We start from the raw sequence: 15600 nt of genomic DNA, 5'->3' as shown, positions 1-15600 counted from the left end.
AGCGCTTCAAGGCTCAGTGCGGCACTCTGGTCCCGGGAATGATGGCAGGAGCTGCTCGGAGAGAAATCACAGGGGGTCACCTGGCAACTAGTTTGCCAAGTTAGGCCGGCAAAGAGATGCCAGGATGAGACGAGAGGAGGGCAGGGAATTCTAGCATAAGGGGTCTGGCAATTTAGGATCTAAGGCCAGCAACAAGCATGCATAATAAACAGAGGGGTAAACTGAATGAAAGGTAGAAGCTCTCTGTGAAGAAACTGGTGCTACGGTTTGCCAGCTTAGAAGAGCATCCTGGAAAAGCAGTGGGAGGGCAACTTTTCACTATATCTTTTGGATCCTGAGCCACAGAATACACCGTATCCAACAGACAGCTTCCTGACAATCTGTGTCTTTATAATAAAAATAACAATGAAGAACCATAAGCACCTGGTGATCTGGGAACTCAAAGGCTCAAAGAAGCGAGAAGAGCCAGCGGGAGATGTGAACCCAGATGTTCGAGTCCGAGGTGGGGGCTGGGGTGTCTCTGCTCATAACCCCTACATACTGTCCCTTCACGCCATGGGGACAACAGCCTCTGCCACATTAGGTTGTTGTGAAGCTCGAGGAAGGAAATCTCCATGAAGCACCATCCATGTGAGGGGCCCAAGATCTGGGCTCAGTCGGACATTTTCATTTGCCTCCCTCTACTACTCTCTCATTCACTGTTGTCCTAGAGGGTGGACGCCAGCACAGCAAGATGCCAAATGAATATAAAACTAGGAAAAGGAATGAAAATCAGAGGGAAAGAAAGCACAGGTGGAGAGGGAGAGGTGAGGGACGGCATGGAGTACCAGTCAGGAGCCAACATGCTCTGGAGCCCTCTGCTCAGCTCAAGTCTCAGTCCGGGCCCATGCTGGCCTCTTGGGCGTCTCAGAGAAGATGGAGGAGGGGGAAGATGGGGAGAGATGGGACCCCAAAGAGACCTTGGTAGCATTTCTGTTTCTTATTTAGCAAACTGACTCAGGAAAACCAGGGAGAACTGTCTGCCTACAGTAAACGAAGTAGTGCCATATTTCAAACCAACTGCCCACTCAGAGCAAGCCAACCACCATGCTGTGTCCAGGAGCTGTTGTGACACAATATCAGCCAACCGTCACCGAGTAGTCACTGCATGCTGAGTACTCGTGACACTAAAAGTTTAGTATGAACTTTCCTGTGACCCTATGAGCTAAGGAATATCATCAACCCAATTTTACAGAAATGAGGCACAGAGATGATCAGAATCTTTCCTGGAGCCACACGTTGGACTCTGCCCAGTGAGCCAATTCTGAGAAAGAACACTGGCTTCACTGCTAAGTGGACGTGAGCCCAGTGCACTAGGACGTAACATGCGGATTCTCTCGCATCCCTCCGGGCTCCAGGAGCTGAAAACGCGAAAGGATGGGGCGCCTGCCTGGCTCAGTGGGTAAAGCATGCAACTCTTGATCTCAGGGGTTGTGAGTTCAAGCCCCATGTTGGGTGTAGAGATTACTTAAAAATAAAACCTTTACAGAGAAAGAGAAGGAAAGAAAGAAAGAAAGAAAGAAAGAAAGAAAGAAAGAAAGAAAGAAAGAAAGAAAGAAAGAAAGAAAGAAAGAAAGAAAGAAAGAAAGAAAGAGAGAGAGAGAAAGAAAGAAAGAGAAAGAAAGGGAAGGAAGGCAAGAGGTAATAATTCAAGGAAAGAGATTGGAATAGGACAGAGCTGTGTGTCTGGTCCAGACTGTCCTTAGTCAGGCAGCATGCCCTTGTTCAATTTAACTTCCTTTGCCTTGTTTTCTTCATCTGTGAAATGTGGTTATTAACTCATGTGTCATAGTAAAACACAAGAATTTAATAAAATAGTAAGGGTTGAAGTGACCCCACACAGGGCCTAGATATAGTAGCTGGATATAGTGACCTGCTGTGACTTTGGCCATGAGATTCAACTGAGGATACTAGTTATCATATTAGAGTTATTTGGGTTTTGTCTCTGCTCCCTTTGCCCACCATTAAGGGTGTGTTCTGGTGAAATGTTCAGCAAGAGGGAGAAATACGTGGGACAAGAGACCTGGAGAATCCAATTCAGTGGTATTTCGACAGTTCTGGAACAGCTCCTCTTGACTGAGAAAGCAGCTCTTCAGTGGATAAAGATCTGTGGAGTTGTCACATGTAACCCACAAATCACAGATCACTTTCCAGATGAGTCAGACTTTCTGCTACAAGAGCATGCTTATGACTGCAGCCTTTGGGAAGGCCCCTTCCTCAATGAAAGGGTGAGTTCAAGGCCCTTCGCTCAAAATACAACTGGACTGCATTAAATACCAGTTGCTTTCAAACTGCTTTCTAAATCTGGCCGTGGAGCTTCTCTGGTTTCACATTGAGCCACAGAAGTGCCCCAGCACACACTTAATACTCACTGTGCTGTGGGTGACCACAGTGACCCGGGAGTGACGTGTGGGCGACCCCCCCAAAGCCAACACAGCAATAGCTTCGCCCATTGGAGGTCACAGCAGTGCCCTCAGCAGATACTCTGGTGGGTTGAAAATTATAATTTTATTTTGAAATGATCATTAAAAAAAACAGTCCAAGTGGAAACAATTAAACTTTGGGAAAGTCAAACAAATGTTGCTAGCCAAGAAACCCCGACCAGAAACCAAGCTGTGATTGGCTCTAGATGTAAAATCTAGGAGAAAAACCAGGGGGACGTCAGATTCTCAAGTTCAGAGGCAACACCAAAGACGTAGCAGAGTCCAGTGTTATAAATAGCCATTCTGGGAAAATTACAAGGGGTGGTATTTAGAAAGTCACTAGTGAAGGAAAGGTTGAAGAATTAATTACCTCAGAATGGGCTGCCAAGAGGTGGCTTTGATGTTATCACAGATAAGCCTCCTCAGTGACGCTGCCGGGAGTGGGGGGTTACACTAAGCAAGTAACAGCAAATAACTTGGATTTAAGTGAAATCGCTGGGAGACGAACTGTGAAATGAACACATCATCCTCAGAGGGGCCATCTTGGGAGTGGATAGGTTCCCGGCTGAGGTCGCTTTCTCCACTGTAATAACACAGAGAGGATGAAATATTTAAAGACAGGATGGGCTGAGGAAAGCGGATCTCAGGGTCAATCCGGCCCAGTGTGAGGAGAGAGCAGCCCTTGTTCCAAACATAGCTTTGCTTTAGGTCAAGATACATCAGCTACTCTCAAGTTAAAGGCAAGAAGCCATGAGTTCTCAAACGTCAGCAATCATCTGAGGTGCCTGTTAAAATACAGATTGCCAGCTTCCATTCTCAGAGAGTCTGGGATGGAGTTTGGACATCCAAATATTCATGAGCCCCACTGAGGTGATTCTGAGGCACATGGCGGGAGTCTGGAGTCTGGAGTCCCAGGCTCTCCTCCCAGTTTCTGACAAATTGGCTTCCTGTGGAACTTGCCCAGAAGAAGAGAATGTGGAGCCTTGATGAGTCTAGCATCTTGCTGAACAGTTGGAGATTCGCATTATGAATCAATAAATTGACTTCCAACCTCATGTATGGGTCTCCTTCACTTGGTGAATCCACCCTAGATATCTTGGATTACTTTTTAGGAGCCTTTTGCCCCCTGTACTATCGTTTTTGGGTTTTTTTTGCATGAAGTCCTCACTATAAAGTATTGTGTGCCAGATGAATTAAATAGCTAATTGTAAAAGGGGAAAAAGAAGAAAACATAATGTTTGTGGGGCGTCTGCGTGGTTCAGTCAGATAAGTGGCCAACTCTTGATTTCAGCTCAGGTCATGATCTCAGGGTTGTGAGATGGAGCCCCGTGCCAGGCTCTGCACTTAGCAGGGAGTCTGCTTAAGATTCTGTCTCCCACTCTGACTCCCGTTGGCACTCACTCTCTCTCTCTAAAATAAATAAAATCTTAAAAAAAAACATAATGTTTGCATTTCCCTTGGTTAGATACAATCTCTGCAAACAAAATATGAAATCCAGGGGCAATAAAAGAGTACATTAGGTCTGAGCTCATAAAAATTTAAAACTTCTGTAGGATAAATAATACCATAGTTTAAAAAATTTTAAGTTACAGAATGAGAGAAAGTATTTGGTTTGTATGTAATACTCAAAGGTTTAAAATTTAGATAATTTAATGAGTTTCTATGAATCAATTAAAAAAATTAAAAAACAGCAAAGAAAAATGGACAGGATGTGATAGTTGCATACAAAAATTGGGACATACTTATAAAAAAATTCATTGTTTATATGAAATTTCAATTTAACTGAGTGTCCTGAGTTTTTTTTGTTTTTTGTTTTTGTTTTTTTAAGTCTGGCAACCCTAAGAGGATATGAACTTCCAGTTTACAGAATGAGAAAAACTAATGATCCAAGACCATTGAAGAGACATATACAAATTAAAACAAACATGCCTAACTTGTTTTTGCTCATTCGATTGGAAAACATTAAGAAGCAGTGTCCCTTGTGGGCTTCAATAAAGAAAATATTTACTATATTAATATTTAATGCACTGTCTATAGAAAATGTAAGACCATAAGGAGTTTCGGAAAATTCTAGCAGCTATGGTATAAGACCTAAATTTAAGGTCCAATGCTATGTGCTACCTTGACATTTGGTAAAGCTGGGAGGGTCCTGAATGACATAACTGCAAGCTCTCTTCCCCAATCTGATCGCTTGCTGGCCATATAGCCCTCCTTACCAATCGGACCGGGCGCAATACCTGTTCATCCCTGAGTATTAGGGGTCAGTCTCCTGACAGCCTGTGGAATTATGCAAAACAAGCCAATCACATCATCCTGTGGGAACCAGGAGGCACCTCTCTTCTTGTTACTACAAAACCTTAACCCCATACCCCTCATTTTTCTCTCTGTTCCCAAGTGCAGCACCCATGTGGCCCTGTGTCGTGTGTGGTGTCCTCATCCCCTGGGCTGTGAGTGTATGTATCTAATTGGTGTCACCCCTTTATTGTCAGCTGTCCCTCCTTATCCCTGAGGCAGGAATCCTTCCCTCATCAACCCGATGAAGAGGAGGTGATTAAAACAGCAGCATCTTTCAAATTTTTGAAGGTATCCACTTTCGAAATTTCACTTCCAGAATATTCATCGCAACATTGCATTTTTTTAAATTAAAAAGTTGGTAGCAACCTGAATATCCATCCGTCAGGAAATGGTTAAATAAATTATCGTCAATGTAATCTGCGAAATACTACCTAACTACCGAAATGATATGGAAGGAGTTCCAAGACTTGTTATACTTAAGCAATACGTATACCCACACCCAATTTATGCAAAATAATATACACCTACATATACGTGTGTGTCTGTATGCCTATATACATATAATAAAGACAGGGAAGGAAAATGCCAAACTGATCAAAAAGGTTGCTTAGGTGAGGAGAGGGACAAGGGGAGGCTTTTGTATTTTTATGCTGTGTAATTTTGTACCGTTTGAGTCTTCTATGCTGAAAATGCATTCTAGTATCACTTATGTGATGTGATAGAAATTTAAAGGTAAGGAAACTAAATCAAACTATATAAAGTCTCACAGACTAACACATGGCAAAGGTTTGTAGTAATGTAACACAACTAAGCAATGCGAGTGGCTAGTCTGAATATTCCAGCACATTCCAAGACATCTTCTGGGCCTTAACGCTATGTGTTGACTTAGCCCGTTAAATTTTTCTCAGCTTCTCTCCAGAAGGAGTCCTAACGCAAAAATGCCTCATTCACATATTCGGGAGGAGTCAGGTAATCAAGACTGATATGCCAGCCAACACATTTTTGCAAATCCTTTTCAACTCCCTTCCTACCCCATTTTTATTTAACTTCATCATCTGATGCAACATGTTAAAAACAAAACAAACAAACAAAAAGTATAGAAAGAGAAGGAGGATGAGGTCCAGTGAATGAGAGAAAAAAAAATGGTTAAGTACTGTTTATTCCAGTGTGAAAACCAGATGAGCCCTTGGCAACAGTTTCTCGCTTGCTAAGTGAAAAGCTGAATTTAACTAAACGATGATAGATATGACCTCTCCTTTATCTCTCTTTAAAGAAGCCATTTATTTGGCTCATGAATGACAAGCAGCATTAGTGAGCAATCACGTACTTGATGCAGATCCTAAGGGAAGTCACCAGAACTTGGGTCACACTCCATTGACCAAAGCCTATCCCTGCCCTGCCAAGGCCGAGTCCCGCTCAGCCTTCTCCATTTGCCCCGAGGACAGACTCCTGTCTCCAGGCCCACCCTGACCCCTGCTCTCCCTGGGGACATTCTTTGACATCTCACCACACTAATGCCGTCATTGAGAAGGGCCTCCCCGAAGATCATCATGTAGAGCGGCTCGTTCACCCGCGCCTCCTCGAACACAGCCAGCACGGCCACGGGGTCCACGGCTGAGATCAGGCTGCCAAACAGCAGGTTCTGAAGCAGGTTGACGTCACTGAGGCCAAAGGCTTTGATCTGGCAGATGAGGTAGAGGGAGAGGCCAATGCCAAAGGCATTGATCAGGGCCCCCAGGCCTGCCCACCACAGGATGGACCCAATGTTCTCAAAGAAGGGCCGCGTGGGCATGAAGTAACCACCCTCCAGGACGATGGGTGGAAGGAGGTACAGGAAGTAGATGCTTGAATCCATGACGGGAGGAGATTTATGGTCGGTGCCAAAGATGATGGCGCCCACCAGAGCCCCAACGATGATGAGGAGGCAGCTTTCTGGCATGAGGCCTGGCAGTCTGTGGTAAAGATGGAAGCCTAGGGAAGAGCGGAGAACCACATTTAGATGTTTGCAAATAAAATGGCTCTGGCCAAGAAGATGCCAGGGGACTGGTGTACAAGAGGCCTTCTAAAACCAAGCAGGGGGGACCTTGGGTAGGCTGGCTTGCGTCCCCGAGCCTCAGTACCCCATCTTTAGTGGAGACTAGAAATGTCGTGGGGTCTTTCAATCAGGTCAGATACTTAACATGCCAGGCCCAGTGCAGGTCTCAGAGCAGTCCTCAGCCAGCTGCCCCCTCCCCCTCCCCCTTCTTGCTCCCCCCACCCCGCCCCCAGTACAGGGTCTGAGAGGGCAGTCGGGAAAGAGGAGCAAGGAGGGTGGAGCTCCTTTGCATTCCTGCAGAACCCACCTTTGACGCTCATTCAGAGTCAGTAACAGTCACCTAAACATCAGCTTCTTCCAAACTTCCAAACTTTATTGGTTTGGTGAACCAAAAAATGAAAATTCAGTCCTTCATTGTATTTTCCTTATTTAACCAATGACACGCCACCTGGTCAGCCATGTAAGAAGCAAATCAAGGTGGCTCAGTTGGTTGAATGTCTGACTCTTGGTTTTGGCTCAGGTCATGATCTTATGGGTCGTGGGACGGTGCTCTGAGCATGGGGCTCCATGCTCAGTGGGGAGTCTACCGGAAGATTCTCTCCCTCTGCCCCTCCCCCCACTCGTGAACTCTCTCTCTTTCTAAAATAAATAAATAAATCTTTTTAAAAAAGGAAGGAAATCAAGTCGCATTCCCTGAACTCCCATCACTTTGCCCTCATGCAATTCCCTTTCTCATCATCTAGGTCTCAGTAGCTGTCCCTTGAGACCATCTCCTCCTTCCTATTTGTACAGTTACTGCCTTTATGTAGGGGCTCCCCATTTCCCATCCTGACTTCTGCACTGGCTTCCTGACCTCGTATCTCACCCTCAACCCCCCAGCTCATTCCAAACTTCGGCTGCCAGATGACTTTCCCAAACCACGTGTATCTATACTCGTCTCATTCCCCACCTAAGACCTCTGAAGGCACACAAAGCATCTCACAGATTTTAAACTGAGGGTTATTTGTGAAGCTTCCTTGGGCCAAGACCAGCTCACTGCTAAGCACTGTGTGCGACATGGAGAACCAAACATGTTTATTACAGTTCCAGCTATTGCTGAAATTTCAGAAATAAGACATTAACAAATAAGAAGACAAAAACAAGGCAACACATAAGAATGCAGTGAAGTGTATACTGACTATATCAACAAACAGGAGAAGAGATCAGAGCACAGCAGGCCACTCTGGGGTTCTCTCCAAGTCAGTATCCCTCCCACCCGACACTACCCATATGCATCCGATGTTATAGCCCACCACACACCTTTTCCCTGTGGCTCACCTTTCCTGTCCTCATTTGTTCCTGCCTGGATTGTTCTTTTCTTCAACTTATTTAGGTCCTGCTCGATCTTCAAAATTAAACTTTTCCCAACCACTTCCCAAGGAAATCATATGTCTTCCTCTGAATTACTGTAATATTTTATCAGTATCTGTCTGACAACAATGTTCTCTTTCTATCGTTTTCTGTGCATGGCTTATCTCTCCTACTAAGCTCCAAATTCTTCCAACTTGGACAGAATGGCATACAACTCTTTATCTCCCCAAAGTGCTTAGCAAGGTGTCTTACCCACGACAGCTGGTCTATTTGGTGAAAGAATCTGTAAGTGTGTACATGAATGATTGATCCGGTTCAATGTTTACCAGAGAAGCTTTTATATGGGAAGTAGAAATTGAAAAGGTTGATGGGGGATGGCTAAGACTTATGTAGCAGAATGGAAGAGATTTTAGGTGGGGAGAACTCTAAGAGAAAAAGTAGAGAGACAGGAATGGCCCAGCCAGATATGTCCGACATTCCTTGAGGAGATCCACCTGGCTGGAGCAAATTATGAATTAAGAAGAATATTGGAGGAAGAGTCAGTAGATGATTGAGCCAAATAAGAGAGGGTTTTGAGTTCAAGGCTAAGGAGAGAAGATTTCTCCCATAGACCACAGGGAGCCACTGAATGTCTCCTTAGGAATCTTAATTTTAATTCCATTTTAGCCATTCTGACAGGTAGGAGGTGGTATCTCATTGTGGTTTTGATTTGTATTTCTCTGGTGATGAGTGATGTTGAGCATCTTTTCATGTGTCTGTTGGCCATCTGGATGTCTTCTTTGGAAAAATGTCTGTTCGTGTCTTCTGCTCATTTCTTAACTGGATTATATATTTTGGGGATTTGGGGAATGCAAATTGGTGCAGCCAAGCTGGAAAACAGGATGATGGCTCCTCAAAAAGTTAAAAATAGAACTACCTTATGGCCCAGCAATTGTACTACTAGGTATTTACCCAAAGGATACAAAAATATAGATTCGAAGGGGCACATGCACCCCAATGTTTATAGCAGCATTATCAACAATAGCCAAACTATGGAAAGAGTCCAAGTGTCTGTCAACTTATGAATAGATAAAGAAGATGTGGTATATATATACAATGGTATATTACTCAGCCATCAAAAAGAATGAAATCTTGCCATTTGCAACAATGTGAATGGAGTTAGAATGTAGTATGCTAAACGAAATAAATCAGTTAGAGGAAGATAAATACCACATGATTTCACTCATATGTGGAATTTAAGAAACAAAACAGATGAACATAAGGGGAGGAAGAAAGAGAGAAGCAAACCATAAGAGACTCTTAACTCTAGAGAACAAACTGAGGGTTGATGGGGGGAGGTGGGCAAGGGGGATGGGCTAAATGGGTGATGGGTATTAAGGAGGGCACTTGTGATGAGCACTGGGTGTTATATGTAAGTGACAATTTAAATAAAACTTGAAATTAAAAAAATTACAATAAAATAAAAGGGATTTTAAGTACAGCCATCCAAAGAGCATGTAGGTTTCTGGGATCACAACTTTGTATTTCCTTTGTTATCAGCAGGCAGGTTATTATGATAGAATATAATTAGTATCAAGGGACATTGTCCAAAACCACAAGGCTACCCACTGGCTTCAAGACCATTATAAGGCCTCCTTCAAGAGTTTGAGAGTCCTGCTCTCTCCATTTCCTAACAACAACTTTCCCTTCCTCCTCTCTGCCCTCCTCCTCCTTCTTCCTCTTCTTCAGTTAGTGCTTATTTTAACTACACTGAATTTTTTAACATGTAAAAGAGGTGGAAGAGCCTATAGTGTGATTTTCTCTGGCCCCGTATCTCCCCAGTTTGGTCCTTCTTCCAGGAATTGAGTTTCCTGAAACGCATCCAACATGCACCTGTCTTAAGCCAAGTTACACCTAGGCAGTGGTAGCAGGAAGAGGTGCCATGCACTGTAAAGCAGGGCGTTGTAAGGAGAAATGCCGTGTGCATCACACTCTACAACTCTCCTTCCCTTTCCTGATGGACAGCAGAGTCAGTCACTTTAAGAGTCTACAACTCCAGTGCCTGAAATTTAAATGGCCACCAATAACAACGTCTTGCCCGAAAGTCAGAGAGGGCCCTACAATTCCATTCTGCCCAATGACTCAAGGAACACCCTTCTGTAATGTGCCAAGAAGCTGAACTAAAATAAAAGATAAACAACAAAATCTGAGGTGACTCTGTATTATCATTGTTCTATAATATTCTTCTATAACACACATAGTTGGCTGTTTTAAAAAGGATTGGAGGAGAGTCATGATGTTCTTGTGTCCAAATGCCTACCAGGCAGTGCTAGATTCATCTGTTTTCCCCATTATGCTAAGCCCCTTGAGGCCAGGAACCACGGTCATTCCCACATATGGTAGGGGCATTCAATAAATGTGTCTTGACAGAATGACTGATGAAAGAATGAATGTTAAATGTAATGATTATTAATTATGTTTTGATTCAAGTTTTACAATATAGAATCTTAAAAAAAATCTATACAGATTCCTTATGTGTGAAAGTTTTATGTCTTTTTTTTTGCCCCAGGCAAATGAACCACCATCTATAAAACTACAAGCCCAGTACTTGACACATAAGAAATAATAATCATTGAGTATAGCCTTCTTTTCACGTGCAACATAGAAATAGTATAAGTTCTTAAAGACTAGCAAATATGAAATTGTATTTGAATAAGCATGATCCAACTGATAACCTACTGAAGTTTCTTTTTCTAAAGTATGTTGAATTTCACCAAAATGAAAATCAAGAACATTCAAGCAAGCAGTCCTGGAACAACAGTGTCCTTACCATCCTCTGAGCTTCTAGACATAGTGGGTCTGGGTACATGCAATACTCTAAAAAAACAATCTCTGTATTATGCTAATATAAAACCAAGATAAAATATATCCTTTCTGTATTGAGCCTTTTAGTGACATAGAATGTAAACCTCTTTGCCACTAGAAAATCCTTATTTGCACCAAAAGGAGCTCTTAGAAATAATTTCACAGCTGGGTACACGGAGACTTAGAAAGACAAGGTGACTAGCCAGTCAGTGGCAGCTCTAGTTCCTTGACTCCCAGACCAAGTTCCGCCATTACTGTAAAGAGGGAAGGAGTGGGTGGGGGCAGTATTGTTCACAAAGGAAAATTCAAGATCCACATAAGATCACTTTGAATGATCTCATTACCCATGTGTTTGCATGAAAGGTGGTAGAACCCTAGCTCTGAACTGAGAACGTTAACCCATTAGAAAACCATTTATCACCTGAGCACTTTTTAGAAATAACGTGAGACCCTTTGTGTAATTTAATGCTTTGACAAATCACACAGGAGTTCTTCAAATTAACAATTTCCATTCACTCTTCACACTTTACTAGCTCAAAATGAATAGCAATCGTGAAGGACCGTCTAGTGAATACACCAGTACCCCCGTCATCCCTGCGGAGGGAGTTAGATGAGTAGACAGAGCCCACAGTCCTGATCCCCGGGAGTCACCTGCCAGATCCCATGGATCAACACTTACTTCACACCCAGGCTAGAGGAAAATTATAAAGAAGCATCAAAATGAATCATAGATTCTATGCCGATAGGACAACTTATCTACTCAAGTAACAAAGATCATAACGGAGGCAAAGGAGATGTCATGTTTAATAATTGAGATAACTGTATCAGTTTTTCACTTTGGAATAAGCTGGTTTTAGGGAGACAAGGGGGTGGAGTTAGGGATTAAATGATCACAGAGTGTAAACCATTATTTTGATTAGAATTTAATCCATGAACTCAAATTCCCTTTATTTCACAAAGGAAACCTGAGGTGCCCCAGTAGCGCCACTTGGCTCAGGCGTAAACCAGTATGTTACCAACATATTCTCTCTTATGCCCCCACATCCCACCACTGAGTGATATAATAGTGGCCTGTGATTGTCTTGTTCCTTGCTTTCTGTCATTCTGCAAGGAATACATGTCACTTTTAAAGAATAAACAAAGGGAGTCATTGATGAAGCCCATAGTTGCATGGCCAAGAATAAAGGAAGAATATTCTACAGAAGAATATTCTGTAATTTCCAATGGGCATCATTCCGAGGTCTAATGCCTTATGCTCTAGTTTTTATGGCATAGAACTTGAGATTTCTACATGCCAGTAAGGTCACATAGGTGTCACCCTGAAATAAGAAGAAATCAAAACAACCCAGAACCCAGAAGTACGCTCAAATTTCAAAGCACAATCCTGAAGTATTACGTGACTTTATAAAAAGCAGTTAGGACTTCCCCTTGACTCTAAGGAACAGATTTTTTTTTTGATGTAATAGCAGTAACAGTTAAAATCTGTAGAGTTCACCACCTATGAGGCACATGGAGAATGACTCCCCCAACCAGGTGTTTGTGGGACTTACCTATTTTTGCAAGGGATGCTAGAAGTATCCAGAGGGTGACCTCATAAGGAATTTGCACGTAGTCATAATCCAGGGCAAAAACAGATATCTTCTCATTTACCTCTGAACTGGCAGCAGCAAACCAAACATTAGCTTCATGCTGGGCAGTGGAATTTGTGGATTCGTTCAAATCTGAAGATGCTTCAGAACACTTGAGGGCCACCAGCGGTAGCACCCAGTTCCAAGGACTGAAAGGCATAAGCATCTGAAAACCCATGCTGTGGGCTCCTGCTACCCCGTGTGTGGTTGTGTGCCAGACATCAGCCGTGAGGAGGGTTTCCAGAGAGCAAAGGCGTCTACCTGGGTCAAAGGTAACATACGCACAGTCTATGGGTCATTCCAAGAAGACTCCGAGCGTGTCATTGAATTCTGAGTGTCGATGTTTTCAAATCACCTTTAAAGGATTTGTGTCCAGATAACTCAGCTTCTGGCTCAAAGGCGTCAGTCATTCAGTAGACCAGTTAAAGCCCAAGTCACCTGTGTGACCTTCATCCGATCATGATTTGAAGAACAGTTTAGGAAGGGGAAAAACTTGTCTTCATCCAAAGCTGTTTCCTCACTTCACTGCACACTGGTTTCATCTTGTGAGTGAAAATTAAAAAGGATACCACGGTGTGCATTCCAGATATCACTGGAGTCCTTCCGACTAGGAAGGGAATCCTTCCCTCTCCACCGGGTCTCAGTAAGGAGCTACCTGTCCTGCACCTGCTCCTTCTCTCCTCCCCCTGCTCTCGCACTTGTTTTGAATGGGCAAGGCTGCAGGTAGCTCCTGCACTTAATTATTTGCTCTGACAGGACTCTTGTAATGTAATGCTCTCCTTGAGCGTTTTCTGGGGGTTACGCTGCTGACACCTAGTGGGAAGCCGCAATATGACACCTCGGCATGTTTAATGAATGATTAAGGTGGTCTTGTAATTATCACACAAGGGCATTTTTGAGAGTAGAGAAGAACGATTGATAATTATGCCAGGATTATCCTGGAATCATATGGTCTCTGTAAATTGGGAAGGAAGAGGAGGTAGCATAACACATGACCAAACTCATGTGCAGTAACTCAAAGAAAGTTCTAGGTTTCCATGAAATTTACACAGAAAAAAAAAAAAAAAGCAGAAGAACAAGTTTCATGAAATACATTTAAAACCTAGTTTAAAAAAAATCTCCACAGGGCTCCTGGGTGGCTCAGTTGGTTAAGCGACTGCCTTCGGCTCAGGTCATGATCCCGGAGTCCCGGGATCGAGTCCCGCATCGGGCTCCCTGCTCAGCAGGGAGTCTGCTTCTCCCTCTGGCCCTCTTCCCTCTCGTGCTCTCTATCTCTCATTCTCTCTTTCTCTCAAATAAATAAATAAAATCTCTAAAAAAAATTAATAAAATCTCCACAGCACATCCAAATTTTTCATTTTAAAGAATTTTGTTAATTACGGTCTATTTGTTCAAAAAGAGCAGTACCACACAGAGTGTTTATGGAAGAATTTGAAATGGATTCCAGGGATCTACTTCTGCTTCTTCTACATCTGGCCAGGTGGCCTTAACCCGAATAGTTACCTTTCAAAGCATCCTTTTCTGAAAACAGGGAGGATAATAATATCTACCTCATCGACTGGCTAGAAGCATTAAATGAGATAAAGCAAGGAAAATCTCTGGCATTTAACTGGCACTTAATAAATGGTTTTTTTAACTTTTACTCACATTTCTTATGCTACAGGAAAATAAGAACTCTGTTGCAATGCGGAATAGCGCTCAATAGAAAATGAGAATTATTCTCCATAAATAGTCTCAATGCCTCTTCCATATCAAACTGAAGGGCAATTTATATACATTTTTTGTTAATGTTAGTGAAAGTGGATCACTCCCACCCTCCACCCCATGCTCAGCAAAGATCACTGGAAAACAGAGCTACCTCTGTTGAGGAAGGCTAGCATCTAGATGCAACTTCTTAATAAGACAAGGATTAAGAGTTCACATAAGGATTTTTTTTCTCATTCCTTTGCAATTTGGCTCTAAAAATATATCCAATTTAGTCACTAAAATGAGAGGTTGACCTCAAGCAGGTCACCATATTGGGTCAATATTTTTTCCAGAAAACTTGACATGCATAGCCTTATAATGGAAAACTTCTTCAGAATAGATATTTTATCTTTTCATTTGCACCTCTGTTTTACTTTTATTTTCTAAAAAGAAATGGGAGAGTATTTCCCATGGTGCTCCATGACAAATTCAAAACTAAGGATCAGAAAACCTCTGTTCTCCAGCATTAATTACCGTTTCACTCTGGGAAAGACACTTTACCTGTTTTTTGAACAATTTTATCATCTATAGACTGAAGATGCTGTCCACTCCAGGTATCTTTCCCTGCTCTAAAATTTCAAATCTTTCTGAATATATTATAACATGTTTTGCCATACAATCAACTGATAACTGAGAGTACAATCACTATGAGAGAAGTGATGCCAAGGTCAGGGGATAGTGAGAGGAAAACTTGAATTCTACAGCAGTCGACCACCTGTCTTCCAGGTTGAGGTTTGCTGTCCCACGTTCCCCACCCCGCCCCCCCGCAGAAGGGTCAACCCTTGGTACCACTTCCACCCATACAATAGTGCTTCCACACAGCCACCTGAAATATTCTTTCTAAAATTGCCTTCTTAATCCTGGTTCTCTAGAAAACAGTGTAAGACAAAGCTTATATGAGTGGTGCAACCAAAGGTAGCAAAGTGAGAGAAAAAAGGAGGCAAGGGAGAAATGCTTCTAGAATGGTAGTGTGGGGAGTTCTATAGACCTTCTCCCTAGTGTTAGGGAGACACCCATAATTGGGAAGATCTATTGAAAATAAAGAGAAGAGCTTTTCAGTCTGTGGAAATTGTCCTATGGGCATACAGCAATTAAAGACAGTCTTCTTTTTTTTTTTTTGACTTTTTTTATTATGTTAATCACCATATATTACATCATTAGTTTTTGATGTAGTGTTCCATGATTCATTGACGGCGAACAACACCCAGTGCTTCATGCAGAACGTGCCCTCTTTAATACC

At 42.7% G+C, this 15600-nt stretch overlaps 1 protein-coding gene across 1 annotated transcript in view; it reads right to left on the bottom strand.

Annotated features, from left to right (window-relative positions):
- The window catches only part of SLC9A4 (solute carrier family 9 member A4), a 65885-nt gene extending 53093 nt beyond the window's left edge, over positions 1 to 12792 (bottom strand). Inside the window, exons 1-2 of the mRNA XM_027623685.1 lie at positions 12537 to 12792; positions 6265 to 6728 (exon numbers count right to left, since the gene is read on the bottom strand). Coding sequence (XP_027479486.1) covers positions 6265 to 6728; positions 12537 to 12792 — 720 coding nt within the window. The remainder of the gene's footprint in view (positions 1 to 6264; positions 6729 to 12536) is intronic.
- Between the last annotated feature and the right edge of the window lie 2808 nt (positions 12793 to 15600).

This window comes from Zalophus californianus, chromosome 8 (assembly GCF_009762305.2).
Source record: "Zalophus californianus isolate mZalCal1 chromosome 8, mZalCal1.pri.v2, whole genome shotgun sequence".
Lineage (NCBI taxonomy): Eukaryota > Metazoa > Chordata > Mammalia > Carnivora > Otariidae > Zalophus > Zalophus californianus.
This window is presented reverse-complemented; position numbering and strand designations above follow the sequence as displayed.